Source organism: Strix aluco, chromosome 1, assembly GCF_031877795.1.
Source record: "Strix aluco isolate bStrAlu1 chromosome 1, bStrAlu1.hap1, whole genome shotgun sequence".
Classification (NCBI taxonomy): domain Eukaryota; kingdom Metazoa; phylum Chordata; class Aves; order Strigiformes; family Strigidae; genus Strix; species Strix aluco.
The window spans coordinates 138115069-138129833 of NC_133931.1; the positions used below are offsets into that span (position 1 = coordinate 138115069).

The following is a 14765-nucleotide window of genomic DNA, read 5'->3' on the forward strand; positions in this document are numbered from 1 at the left end:
CTGTTGACACCATGGAAATGGCTTCCCAGCTGATAATTTATAAGAACTATCAAAAATCCAGCAGATGTTCATGTACATTTCATTTCCCTCACTGATAGTCTTTAAGCTAAGTATATAACTTTAGACCACTTCACCATGCAAAGTGAAATCTGCATATGTGCTGGGGACCAGAATCAGTGGACCCCAGGTTTTTACACCCTGTGATGGGTGTCACCTGAGTGCCATGAAAAGGTTGCATCTGCAAACAAACCCTTACTGACCTTAATGAAGAGAATTTTTCTTCCCATCCCCACCAAATGTGCTTCACACAGAAGCAGACCAAACAATAAGAAATGGCCCACCATTAATAAAGAACATCAGGGAGGGTGACAGCCAAGGGAGGGAGTGACTCGAGGCACTGGTATGGTAGAAGGGGACACAGGACACTGGCAGAAGAATATGGCAAATTCTGCACAATTCCTCCTACTGCTTACCTCATCAGCAGCCCCTGATAATCTGCCAAATGTCTTTCTGTTTATTCCCTTCTCATTGGAAAAAGAAGAAAAAAATCATTGCAGGACTTGTGGGGGAAAAGTTTACTGGTTTGTTTTAAGTTGTCTTTGTTTCCTTCAACTATGTAGATCCAAGAACCCTTTAATCCCTATGTTTTTTAGAGTTTTGTTTCTCTTTCCTATCCTCCTTCCTTATGGGCTTGTAGTAAGAAAATAGTCTTTGACAAAACTTAGTCATTTTCATCTTTTAAAGTTCCAGTTTGCTTCAGTGGCATTGAACTATATCACCCTGTCAGGGCAGTAGAAAGGAGGGGTGCACAGGGTCCCCTAACTACAAAAGCCAGCTAAGGGCATGAATTGGTCTCCAAAGCTATTGTGTTCTCTGGAGCGCTGCAGAGTTGTCAGTAAGTATGTACCATGCCTCATGCTGCGCTGCCTGAAGTTTCCAAATCCATCTTTATGTGCAGCCCCTAGAACATATGGCAACAATTCACCTTGGCATTGGTTTAATTATTACTATTTTAAATTTTATTGAACAAGAAAAGTCTTCTCAGGGCAGGAAAGTCTTTGGCAAAAGAGAGAAGAATTTTTGCTTCCCGCCCAAGGATTTTTGTTTTTTCCATCAAGCCAAATTTTGGAAGATGAACTATTTCCACAGAGCTGTTTTCAGACCTTTTTTCTGCAGATCAGAGCCCACCCGGATTCTGGATGATAATTCTCTCTCATTTTAAAAGTTCTTCATGAAAAGGTTACACAGGCTGTGAGGAGACAGGAGTTCTTCAGTATGAGTTCATCTTTCCCACTCATTATCCCACTGAGATAAAGCATTTCTGCAGAGTTGCCAAATCCAGACTTTTTTCTGAGTACCCAACCCCAGGTGCAGCAGTGTGAGAACCTGAGGATGAGTAGTTTCCACGACCATTAGTGGGACAGGTCAGTGGATGGCTGTTGTTAGAATGAAGCCCCTCTTGCCTAATGCTGGGCACCTAACCACCAACCTGCCTTACTGTGACAGTCTTCTGTGCCTCAGGTAGTGCAGGAATTCCCAGATATATATTTCATTAAGCAACTACCATGATCACTGTTTAGGCTACTTTGAAGGCCTGGCAGGTATGAGGAACGTCTAGGAACAGCTACATAAGTAGGTGCATAATGTCCACACTCATGACCACACATGGTTTTGTTTTCCAGCTGAACCACTGGCCTCAACTATATAGTAATTTGAAGTGGTGATACAAGTAAGAAAAAGAAAATCTAATGACAGATATTTGGGGGTTTCTGGGGTTTTCTTAGGCAACTGGAAGCCGACTGGGACTGATGACTATGACTGTCTTTACCCTTCTGACTGCCATCGTTATTGCTTTTGTATACGGCTGGCAGTTAACTTTGCTTATCCTGGCCTGCATTCCTTTCGTTATTGCTACAAATGCTGCGAGAGTTAGCTCTGTGTCTGGTCATGCCGCAAAAGATCAAAAAGCCCTGGAAGAGGCTGGAAGAGTAAGTCCTCCAATTTTAACTACAGGGTTATGGTGTGAGATCACTTTTAAGGACAACATTGTAGCTATATTACGGCTGACTCAATTATCCAAGATAAATTAAGGGGGAGAGGAAAGGACAGGACAGGATGGGGGCTGAAGGGAATGTTTATACATCCCCAAGTAAATCAAAACATAGATAACACAAAACATCTGTAAATTAGGCTATAAAAATGTGTTTGAAAGCCTCCATGGTGGATTTCTGGGCAGGGACAGCTGTAGCAGCACCAGCCCCAGCACAGGTGCGCCTTGTGCCTAGGGCAAGCAGCGTGGCTCTGCACTTCTCTGTCCTGTAGCCAGAAGCATTGCAGGGCTGAGCCACCAAGCCCTGACATTGATACTTTTTTATTCCATCATAAAATGCAAACCATGAACGTGCTCAACGGTTTCAAGGTACTGTCTTCATTCACCAGATAGAGCTCTTCCAGGAGACAGAAGTAGTCCATGCAAAAGTGGAAACGGTGTCCACATGACTAGGGTTTGTTCCTATTTTATTAAATAGGGTTTAATTCATCAGGATCACAATCCATGGGTTAGGGCAGGGGCTGCTGATGCTTCATGCATGCTGGCCCAAGGTTCTGAACTCAAATATGCCGTTGGCTTCACCCCCCGCTTGTCTTGTGACTATGGGGTGAATAATCTCATTGCTCTGAGCTTTCCTTCACCTGGTAACAGACCTCAATCTCCTCTCTTAAGCAAGCACTTCCTGATCTAAAGTAATAAATGCTAGAGAAGAGATCAAGTGTTTAGGAGATATGTTGTAGATTTCAGTTGTAAAGGATTACCTCTTGTTTTATCTCCTAATTTAGATTTCAACAGAATCCGTTGAAAACATAAGAACCATAGCTTCACTGACAAGGGAAGAAGCATTTTATGAAAGATATGTTACTAATTTGAATGGTCCATATAGGTAGGATTTTTTTCTTTAATAATTCTTTCTTTGTACATTTTAGTCTTTCAGATTTATTGTAAATACACTTCTTGCAAAATAATACCCAAAAGATTGGGAAGGATATCAATAGCCATTTACATCGTTTTGAAATTTGTTCACTTGGTATATTTTAATATACATTCTTAAATGCAGAGTGAAAAAAACATTTGCAGGATTTGCCTTTTCATTATGCAAACACTTTATAAACTGCATTCTCTGAGTATGTGTTACAGAATATAGGGTTTGCCTGTGTATGCCTAGAATGTAGGACATACGTTCACTCCATTTCAGAGTACTGCATTGATACTACTTAACTCCCATACCATATCCCTTGTAACACAAACCAGTCTTATTTCTCTCATATGACTGAAACCTTGAAATGAACTTCCCGTTTCCCTTGTTTGACCCACTACACCCCACTGACTTGTCTCCACTGAAACGCATTCGAAGCATCAGGGATGCCAGATTTTTCTAGCTCCACTTTATTTAAACAAAATCGTTTGTTTCTTTCCTCCTTCAAGCTAACTAATGTAAAAGAAAGAATTGAAAATGATGCATTGTATAGTCTGTCCTCAGCCAAAACAGTGTTAAAATTCAGTGTCTGGTAATACCCCAGATATGGGCAGGATGCTTTCCTGGACTGTCAAAGGTCTCTGATTTACAGCTCAGACTAGAAAGAGATTTCCATTTCCTTAGAGAGCATCCTAAACCATGAAGGCAGAGAGTCCTCCAGACTCTGATTCAGTGTGCAATCAATTAGCTACACATAATGAAACTTCTCTAGAAGGACAGATTGAGAAATAGAGGCTTAGTCTGAATCCCTGAGGGGATACCCAGCAATACATCCCTGCTCTGAATCGGGATGAGAGGTGTCTGCTCAGATGGGAAGACCTGGCGGAAGCCCGCAGGCAGCTCTTAGGCTGGGCTGGAGCCTGCTTGTTTTCTTAATAAAATGGGTCATCTGTGGTAGTTATTAAATTTTTTTTTTAACTGCTTTAGTGACCTGCCCTGCTATAGAAAAGCAGAGATTCAAGATAGCATAACTGAGGATGAAGGATCTCATTGCTTTCTGTCCTAAGGGCAGTTCCATGTCACGACGCGGGGTGCTTTTAGGGTCTGGCAGGGGTTGTCTGTGAGTGTGCATGTGTTCTGGTCTGATTTGTTGTGTTTTCAAAGGGTGAGCTGTATTGCTTGAAAACTTTAACCCAGAAATCTGGCTATCCCTCAGCCAGTGTCTGCTGTTTCTGTTTTACAAGCTTCTTATGGAAAGTCTCTTTCTTTATCAGAGATTCTCTGTCAAAAGCCCCTTTTTATGGATTTACCTATGGAGTAGCTCAGTGTGCAAACTACTTTGTTAACGCTGCAGTCTTCAGATTTGGGGCATGGCTCATTGCCCATTGTCTGAGCAACTTTGAAAATGTATTTATGTGAGTATACTTTATAAAATGTAAAAAAAAAAAAAAATAAAAATACATGGGATGGTGATTTCAATGCATGCAAATTACTTCATCAAATTACAGAGGTAAGGCATAGAGATTCAGAAATTCAGTCTGGTTGGCAGTGCAGTTTGGGCAGAAGGGCTGTTTTGGGGAAAGGTGTGTATTCAGACAGTGAAGCAGCAAGTGGGTGGCCATGCTCAGCACACCTACTCTGGAGAAGTCTTTGCTGTTTGACATTTCTTCCGGGCAGAGGGTATTACATAAAGAAGTGATATGACACCACCTCTCATCTATAAAGTAGTTATAGGAACAAATAGAACTTCCTAATACTGGATGACATTTTGGGGGGGTGAGAAGCTCCAGAAATGTCATAATCTAAAGATGCTACAAAAATTTATTCTGGGGGTTTGTTTTACACATGAGGAAAACAACACATTGTTCTACCTGAAACCAGTGATGCTTTGTCTTTTGCTTTTAGAGTCTTCTCTTCCGTCATATTTGCAGCTATAAATGTTGGTCAGTCTGCTTCCCTGGCACCAGATTATGGCAAAGCTAGAATGTCAGCTGAAAGAATCTTTCAACTTCTGGACAGAAAACCTCTAATTGACAGTTACAGTGAAGAAGGTGAAAAATTGGTAAGGGGTTTTTTGGGGGGGGGGGGGTGTCAGAAAAATCTTAAAACAAACTAAATTAGTAATGGTTTATTGCCTGCAGCTGCATGCACAGCTTCATATTTTTTTAGGGTGTCACAAAAGACAGACGTTATATAAAATAGTGGTACTGACTCAATTTTTTCTAATGGACCATATTATTTCTCCCAGTCAAAAGCATTAAATATAGTTTTGGTCTGAATGAGTTAAAAAAAAATTACTTGTCATTCTACTGACCCGCATCTTAAATGGTTTCAGGAAAATACTAACAATGTCAGTTCCACTAACAGTTGCGTTGTCTTTGTAAGGGTTTATAGGAGAATTAAAATACAAATGCATTTTTCTACTCTTTTTCTAGATGAGAGACTAGTTTCTTCAGAGACAAAACAGTTTTGCCAAGAGCCATCCTCTTAAAACTGAAAACTCTTAAAAGTAAAAATGTGCTCTTGTGAAGTCAAAACTAACTTAAATAATCTATTTTGCTCTAAAGTGGGGGGGGGAGGGAGGGATGACAGGAAAAAAACAACAAGAGGTAAAAAACCAAAACACACTCAAAAATTCCAAAAAACTCACCTCTAAACCAAAATTGTCAGTTGGGAAACTGACCTCAGCACTTGTCAGATTTCTGCATGAAATGTTTTCAGTTTATGTGATCTGGAAGGATTACATTTGCACATCCATCTAAGTTTAAAATTAACTTCCCGTGTAGGTTTTAGGTGGTAGCCCCTACTCAGGAAACCATAATCCAGTTTCTATAACTTTAAGCTTATACACAAGATTTTCAGCCTTTAAAGTTCTGAGCACGCTTACATATCTTCTTGAATCGGCGTTCTCCAGCACAGACGTTGAAGGATTTGGCAGAAGGTCCCTGGTAAAATAAAACTTAAATGAAAATATTTCTAGTATAGACTGGTCTCAAATACCAGTGATGCCTGTGACTTCAGCAAAGCAAAACTTTGAGCTCATTAAGGACTTGGGCGTATTAGTGGATGGAAAACTGACTATGAGCCAGCAATGTGTGCTCACAGCCCAGAAAGCCAACTGTATCCTGGGCTGCATCAAGAGAAGTGTGGCCAGCAGGTCGAGGGAGGGGATTCTCCCCCTCTACTCCGCTCTTGTGAGACCCCACCCAGAGTCCTGTGTCCAGCTCTGGGGCCCCCAACATAAGAAGGACATGGACCTGCTTGAAGGGTCCAGAGGAGGCCACGAAGATGATCAGGGAGCTGGAGAACCTCCCCTATGAGGACAGGCTGAGAGAGTTGGGGTTGTTCAGCCTGGAGAAGAGAAGGCTCCAGGGAGACCTTCTAGCAGCTTTCCAGTACTTAAATGGGGCCTGCAGGAAAGGTGGGGAGGGACTCATTATCAGGGAGTGTAGTGATAGGATGAGGGGTAATGGTTTTAAACTGAAAGAGGGCAGATTTAGGTTAGATATAAGGAAGAAATTTTTTACTATGAGAGTGGTGAGACACTGGAACAGGTTGCCCAGGGAAGCTGTGGCTGCCCCCTCCCTGGCAGTGTTCAAGGCCAGGTTGGACGTGGCTTTGAGCAACCTGGTCTAGTGGAAGGTGTCCCTGCCCATGGCAGGGGGGTTGGAACTAGATGATCTTTAAGGTTCCTTCCAACCCAAACCATTCTATGATGTGCAAGCATACAGTGCTGTGAGAGCACTGTACTAGCGGTGCTGCTAGTATGTATATAGGACTGGCTCCTACCCCAAACCATAAGAGAGGCTTATTAAGGCTAATTAACAACTATCATTACTTTTTAAAACACAGCTTGTCCTACACGCCTGTAAATTACCTACCAAAGAATTTAGCTCTGCTATCTTGACCTTGTGTTACATTCATTAAATTATGCTGCCTGCAGTGTGAGATCAGGAAAGCAAATGCTATAGATTATATCAAGAGTAGAAGTACCTCAACTACACATGTCAGAAATGAAAATATTAACATTGTATATTTGTCTAAAGATATTCTCTTCAAAGGAGAAGAGCAAAATAGATACAAGAGATGCAGAAAACTCCTTCTCCAGAAGGATCTAGCAACTTACATGTGCAGATCATCCCATAAGTAATGATACTACACTCAAGCCAATATGTAATTTAAAAGAACTTCAAAAGCAGTTTTGAAAACACTTCCCAAACATTGTCAGTTCTCTCACTTTAACTACCAAGTCTTGCAAGTTTTATTATAGTTAAAGCTAATAAATGCTTATATGAGCATGTGAACTCTCTATTACTTTTCAGAGCAATTTTGAAGGTAACATTGAATTCAGAAACATCCATTTCGTATATCCAACAAGGCCAGAAGTTCAAGTTTTGCAAGGACTCAACATGAAGGTTAACAAAGGACAGACTCTGGCATTAGTAGGAAGCAGTGGCTGTGGCAAAAGCACATCCATTCAGCTCTTGGAGAGATTTTATGACCCTGTGGAAGGACAAGTGGTAAAAATAGACTTGTGTGGCTATTAATAACAATAAAATCTACAGCACTCTTTATCTTTCACGGTTTCAGAGGCTTTGAACAATCCTGGCAATATCTCTGGCAAGATGCCTTTTTTAGAGGCATGGGTTACTGAGGTTGTGGCTCCAGTGGAGCTGTAGACAACCTCAAGACCCCTGTCATTGCCTGCCCTGTGCATTTTCCACATGTACCAACACTGGCACCCATGTTGGTACGGTGTGCTGGCTCAGGGTGCAGATCTCACCAGGGAAGAGAATGACCACATCAGACTGCATTGCCTCCCCAAAGATGATCACAACCTGGTCACACAGGGGCATAATGTTCATGTCACTTTCTTGTCAGTGTGTAAGTCATCTCACCCATATGAATTCACACATTAGGGACGTAGATACATGCTTCAGATAATACAAATGTAATCCCACAGGGATGCTACTGTGACACTGTCAGAAGGCTGCAATGGGCTTTTTGATGCAATCCCTGTTAATGGGTATAAAAAGTCCAAAGAAACCTCCTTGGAAGTTTTAAGATTGAGTTAAAGGCCTACAGCTGAGAATATTTATTGTTGCATTCAGCTTCTTAGGGATGGGCTTTCCCATGAGGTTCTCAGTGCTGCTTGTGGTCAGTAGGGCTGGAAGGACTGCAGCAACAGCCTGTAATCTGCACTCTGTTTCTGTCTGCTGGGAAACAGAAGCAAAAACACACACACACAATTAAAAACTAATGGAAGGAAATATTTCATCTATACTGCTGGTTCTTTTCCATTTTGCATGCAAAATTTACTTGCTTTCAGCTGGGAACCTAACACGTAACAGGCTTCCTCTTACAATTCATGTTTCCTGTTTACAATATGTATCTGTGGATGAGCTCTGTAGTCAATTGGCATCATTCTTTTGTTGCTTTTTCTAGTTAGCAGATGGATTTGATACCAGATCTTTGAATTTACAATGGCTGAGGTCCAGACTGGGCCTGGTGTCACAGGAGCCCATTTTGTTTGACTGTAGCATTGCTGAAAATATTCAATATGGAGACAACAGTAGGGTGGTTAGTCAGGAGGAAATTGAAGAAGCAGCTAAAGCAGCAAATATTCATACCTTCATTGAAAATCTGCCAGAGGTAAGAGATAGTGATCTTTTCTTCATGGTGAGATTAGATACTTGGAATTATATGGAGAAATCTAGGTAATGCTCACTTACAGAGATTAAAAATAACCATTTTTTTCTCTCAATAGGAAAAAGTATAGAATTTGTTTTAAAATGTCAGTGTGTTTCAAGCTTAAAATCCTTCTTAGTTTGTTCAAAAAAAAGCCAATATTTCAATTAATATGGGGCAGACAAAGCAGAATATGAGGGGGGTAAAATAAGAGGACAGTCTATGTACAAATAAGTCCTCATCATTTTTTTTTAGATTTTTTCCTTTGATAGCTGAAATTTCTCACATTACTCTGAGAAAAACTTTTTTTTTCCTAAAATAATTCAGTAAAACTAAATTCTTTATTTCTAATTCGATGGGCACTCACAGGGAGTGTTTCTTAACAAATATGAAGGGGCAATAAATCAAAAGTGAATGACATAGCATTTGACCTTCATGCCTGCCAAGAATTTGGTTCTAACAAGGAAAAATGCTTTGATAGTTTGTTTTCACTGTTGTTCTGTGTAACTCGAAAATGATGTAATGATGCTGAAAAATATTTCATCTTCATTACTACTAATGAAGTTTGGGATTCTTTATTCATAAGTAATGCAGGATCAAATTCTTCATATATATGTAAGCATTAAATCTCTAGTTATTCTTATGATCATATGCTCGTGGGCAGATGTCTGTGGACACCTTACAGCTGTATCACTGGTGGTACCATTCAAGACCTATTCCAGTCTTTGTGGAAGTAAATTTTCAGACCAGGTATAACTATGTGTGGCTGTATGTATAACTGTTTATACTAAAGGTGTTTATAAAACCTTAGCTTTATTAAAACCACTTGCGCTATTCTTTTCTTTCAAGATGGAAATACCTAATCATTTTTATAGCCATGCATAAAACTTTACTTTTCTAATCTTCCTTCTCTAAGAGTATTCACAGGCCTTCTTTTTTTTTTAATTTTTAACATCCAGAAATATAATACCCGGGTGGGTGAGAAAGGAACACAACTTTCTGGAGGTCAAAAACAAAGAATAGCAATTGCCCGTGCTCTACTTCGTAATCCTGCTATTCTGCTTCTGGATGAAGCTACCTCTGCTCTTGACACAGAAAGTGAAAAGGTGAGTAATGATTATTATGTGAAACATGTATGTCTATGTATATGGCTAGTTGCTTTCTGTAGGATAAAATCAATGTTACAAATGCTCAGCTGTGAAACAACAGGGCAGGGGCAGGTGTATCACAATAGCTTTTCTAGCTGCAAGCTGTGAATTGAATGATACTGGGAAGCTGTGCGTATCTACTTAAATTAACAAGTAGAAAACCCCCAAAATTCAAGTAGAAAACACCATGGGAAGCTAATACTCTTCAGCTGTCTTCTTATTAGCTGCATTTGATGGTAAATACTGAATTTGTGTTCTGACCCAAATCGGATGCCCAAGGACCCACTTCCCAATGTCTCATGCTCATTTGATCAGCCTCACTGACCTCAGTGAGAAACCCTGTTGAGTAAAGGTTCCGTGTATGTACTGACTTGTATATCTATGGGAGATATATTCAGGTAATAACAAAGAGTAAGAAATCAAATGTGGTTCCTGTGAAAAGTGAAGGCTGTCCAGGTGCTAACAGCATTTTCACAACATTTTTGTGCAGATTGTCCAGAAAGCTCTAGATAACGCCCGGCAAGGTCGAACCTGCATCGTCATTGCTCACCGCCTGACAACTGTACAGACTGCAGACATCATTGCAGTGATCCATAATGGCAGAGTGGTTGAACAGGGCACCCACAGCCAGTTACTGGCAAAGGAAGGACACTACTATGCCCTTGTAAATGCACAAGTCTCTAATTAATACTGTTTGCATTTTTTTTTTTTTTCTGGAAAGACATGAAAAACTTACAGAGAATTAATGTTGGCTGTGTCTGTGCTGATGGAGCAGGAACTGTGTGTTGCAACCTGGTTGCTGTACCCAGTGTAGCCCTTGTCCCACACACCCATGGGGCAAAGAAGGTGCGTGGGGAAGTCTCAGGGGCTGAATCTCCTGGGCAGTTGTGGGGATCGTGTGATCTGGACAGAGCCAGAGCTGGAGTAGTCTCATCCACACCATGGGGTAGGTGGGACACCCTGCTCTCTCTGTCCCCCCAAATCCTGGCCCATACCAGGTGCCATAGACCAAGGCAGTACCAGAGTACAACAGTGGTTAAGCATCATGGATAAGCAGTGAGCTGGTACTTGTGCTTGTCCCTTGGGTTTCTTCACCAGCCAGACGCAGACAAAAAGTCTTATTAATTAAAGATGACTGTCAATTCTTACTGTCTGCTGAGATTCCAAATAAAGGCATTTATATGAAATTTAGAGAGAAGGGTTGGATGTGTGGGTTTGTTGGATTTTTTCCCCACTTTATGACACATTTCTAATATTGCTGTGCTTCACACATTTCTTGGAGATTCAGTATTCTATTTCAGACAATAATTGTAGTAGTTACAAGATGTCCATATAGAGATAAACTGACATAAAAGATACCATTGTTTTGTTTAGTACTTTTTAATTGCTGACCTAACAGAGTTTAATTGTTCTTTGCATCCATCAGGGTAATTTTGAAAGTCTTGCAGGGAAGCTAGGATGGCTTCTTTTGGAGTGGAGTCATGTCAGCCATGTAAATAGCTTTTGCTCAAAAAAAAAAAAAAAAAAAAGTGGTTTTCAGTATGAGATCCTTCATTTTGAATAGATGTGGTGCTTAGGGATGTGGTTTAGTGGTGGACTAGGTAGGGTTAGGTTAACAGTTGGACTTGATGATCTTAAGGGTCTTTTCCAACCTAGATGATTCTATGAATAATTTTAAAGATTGTTTGAAGTGTTGGCAAAACTTGTTTACACATGTGCTTTAATAATTGGTTATTCCTCTGATATATTCCCCAGGGTGCTGCAATTCATCCTTCAACAGTTGAAGAATATGTACTCTCTAGTCAGAGTGACTCAGCAGCTGGTTTTTTTTGGCTGGTTAAACCCAATTGCAGCATTTTAATTTTCCAAGGCTTTGCACGTGGCTTTGGGTTAGGATTTATGGCCTGGAGCAACCTGCAGTACTTTATAATTTCCAGATAACTCTGCTCAATTGTAGCAGAAAAACTTACAGTAATGACTATCTCCTTTGCTCATTTCAATTGTTTTCCGGCATCAGGATCCACAAGGGGAATAAAACACACAAATGAAAACAAACTCTGGTCTCAGCTTTGCCAAAATAAATACAGTCGCTCTCCCTCACACAGTTTTTCTCAGGATTTATCAGGCACCCCTCTTGTGTGACCTCTTCACTTTCTCGTGATAGGCAGATACTACAGGAGCTGCTGCCCTTATTACATTCCAAATTATGTAATGTGGGCTCCAGTTAATTCCCTCTTCCCTGTTTTGTTTCTGTACTGGTGTTAAAATTACAAGCAGTAGAGTTTGATTCTCAGTTTTGAAAATAAAATATCTTCCTTCTTAATCCAGAAATCTTTTGGGGAAAGAAAGAGTTATTTTATACTTCTGGGATAGATATATATGTGTTTTTCATTACAATTGTAATGAATAATAAATTTTTGTAATGTTACAATTCATTACGATCTATTGCAGTAACAAGTAAGTTAGATGAAGTAAAAATGGGAAATTCATTTAAATATATAAATAGAGGAGATAACAGTCAGTAAGCTAAGGGTCTGCAACATAAAGAATCATCTAACATCTGGGGCTAGTTAAGGGAACATCTTTGTAGAAAATACTGCATTCATATCTATGCAGATAATGAAGAAGAATCCAAAATGTGCTTCCTTCCCACCAGCTTGGAATTATTTACTAGTACAAGGGCAAGAGGAGTGGGGAAATATGCACTATTTGGCCTGGAAGGTGTTGAAAGAGCTGCAGTGTGGTCAGCCTAGAAAAATAAGTTCTGTGACTTGTGTTTCCCCTTATTTGCTCTTTCAGAGGTCAACGTTACCTACTATGGGAAGAAAAGTGACTACACTTGCATCCCTTTTGCCAAGTTCCTCACCCTTGTTTATATAAAGCATTCTCATGCTGTAGTAGCTGGACAGACTTGGTACCAGATATGTAGATTAAGGATGGTTCCTTATGGAAGGGTAGGCATGGAGCCAGAAGGAGCAGGTGCTGATGATGGAGGGAGCAGGTGTGCAGCGCTCTGGTCTGTGACAGTCAAGTGGGGAAAGGGCAACGGCTGACAGCTGTGCCTCAGGAACATCCTCTGCTCATACGTGATTAAAAAGGGGAAATAGAAAACATGATTAAGGTAAATAGTGTTGATTTACTTAAGTTCACAAGTGAGATGTTAGGTAATGTACAAACATATTTTATTGATTTATCTCAATACAAACGTACTAAAAGCCACTCATATCACAGCCCTTTTTAAAAGATCAGTTGCACACCTAAGAAAAACACCAGACAAAAGCAAGTCCTCCCCAACCCAAAAGAGAGGGTGAGCGAGGAAGCAGAGCAAAATCCCACACATCTGCAAGAATGACAGAAGAGCACACTACTGCATGCCTTCAAAAAGACAGACTGAGCTGAATGACTTTGCTGGCTCTTTGAGATATAAATAGATTAATATGCTTAGCTTGTAGGCACTTGTAACAAACTCTATGCTCTGATGGTTTATTTCAGACCATCCAAGTCATCTTCCATGCTGGATATGCCCATAGAGCTTGCAGACTGGTGGTGCTCCAATTAAAAGCAGACCTAAATTCAGAGACAAATGTATGCTAAAAGCAACTTTTCAGCACCAAACTCTAGACTGCTATAGAGATCAAAAGAATTAGCCCTGTCAGAAAAGAAAAGCCTATGAGAACAGGTGTTAAGAGCACAGGATTTGTTGGCCCCACCACTCTCTGTCCTGTGCTGCTATCTACCCCAGGTGCCAGAGCCCCAAGCAGGGGCTAGCATTCTCCAAACATGCCCATAATATGGTAAGTCATTACTGGTGTCACTGGGGACCTCACCCCTAAAAGGACTGCTGTGCGGATAGTGATGAAGGAAACATATCAGCCCATGCTTGTCAAGGAACACTAAAGGCCTCGTTCATGACTGGACAAGAAGTACTTAGCCTAGATGCTTGCTTTATGCCAGCACTGATCTAAGCCTCCTACAGAATTATTAAGGTACCATGTCCCAAAAAAGAAGAGTGAAGACTTCAGAGAAGGCATTCATAAGGGATTTTGGAGAAAGAATTGAGAGTTTCTTAACCACTTGATTCCATTGTAGTATCATACATAGCTGTTAAATTTGTTTAAAACTTTGCAATTGTTACTCAAGTTACAGTGTCAATTACTAATGCAGACTGAAGCTCCAGAGATGGGATAAGTAGTTGACAGAAGCATGTGAACTAGGGGGCACAGGACCCAATTATTTTTATGGCCTCAAAGAGTTAATTGTCCTCTTGTTTGTATGATCATTGGAGTGCACCAGCCCCAGTGGGTGTGGATGTTTCCCATTCCTGGATGAACTGTTTCAGTTTGAAATACCTGTTGTCAATTCAGGAATAATACAGTTTGCAAAACAGTAAATTAATATAGTGTTTATCATCACATGTTTTTTCCCAAATGTCTACTTTCCTCTGCAGCCTATAAAATTTCAGTGTCTGTTCATCTAAAATCTGTAAAGTACACATCCTCATAAAGAAGTTATTTAATAATGCTGATTGTATGGCAAGAAGGAAAGCTTTCGTTAAAACTGCAATTCACAACCCTTGTACTTTTGGAAACTATTTTCTTTTTTGAGAAATGTGGAGAAAAGAACAGCTGGAGGGCTTTTTAAAGTCAACTGAAATACGAGTACATCAATGTGTACCTGGATTAGATTTATAAATTTAATTAAAGATGGAAGAGTCTGCAAAATTCCACTAAACAATCTGTGGTAGGCGATACCTAACCTATCCTTTCTTGGCTACCATTAACACACGTTGCGCCGCTGACTTTTTACTTATGTGTTTGCAAGTGGAAATGTGTCTGGCTGAGGGAGAGCTCACAGGGCTCTTGTTGTACTGAGCTGTAGGAAAATTCCTGTCACACTTGGGAGCGGGCCTATTTAAATGTTAATGGTCGGTGATTTCACCTAATTAGTAAAGGAAATGTTA

General features: G+C 40.4%; 1 protein-coding gene across 3 annotated transcripts in view; it reads left to right on the forward strand.

Annotated features, from left to right (window-relative positions):
- ABCB5 (ATP binding cassette subfamily B member 5) overlaps positions 1-14383 on the forward strand; it is a 39601-nt gene extending 25218 nt beyond the window's left edge. Inside the window, exons 22-29 of one of the 3 annotated variants that reach the window (XM_074837066.1) lie at positions 1785-1988; positions 2836-2936; positions 4244-4384; positions 4875-5031; positions 7292-7489; positions 8415-8621; positions 9617-9763; positions 10296-14383. In XM_074837066.1, the coding sequence (XP_074693167.1) occupies positions 1785-1988; positions 2836-2936; positions 4244-4384; positions 4875-5031; positions 7292-7489; positions 8415-8621; positions 9617-9763; positions 10296-10493 (1353 nt within the window). In that variant the 3' untranslated portion in view covers positions 10494-14383. The remainder of the gene's footprint in view (positions 1-1784; positions 1989-2835; positions 2937-4243; positions 4385-4874; positions 5032-7291; positions 7490-8414; positions 8622-9616; positions 9764-10295) is intronic. The other 2 variants (XM_074837077.1, XM_074837087.1) reach the window with 2 other exon arrangements.
- Positions 14384-14765: the final 382 nt, after the last annotated feature.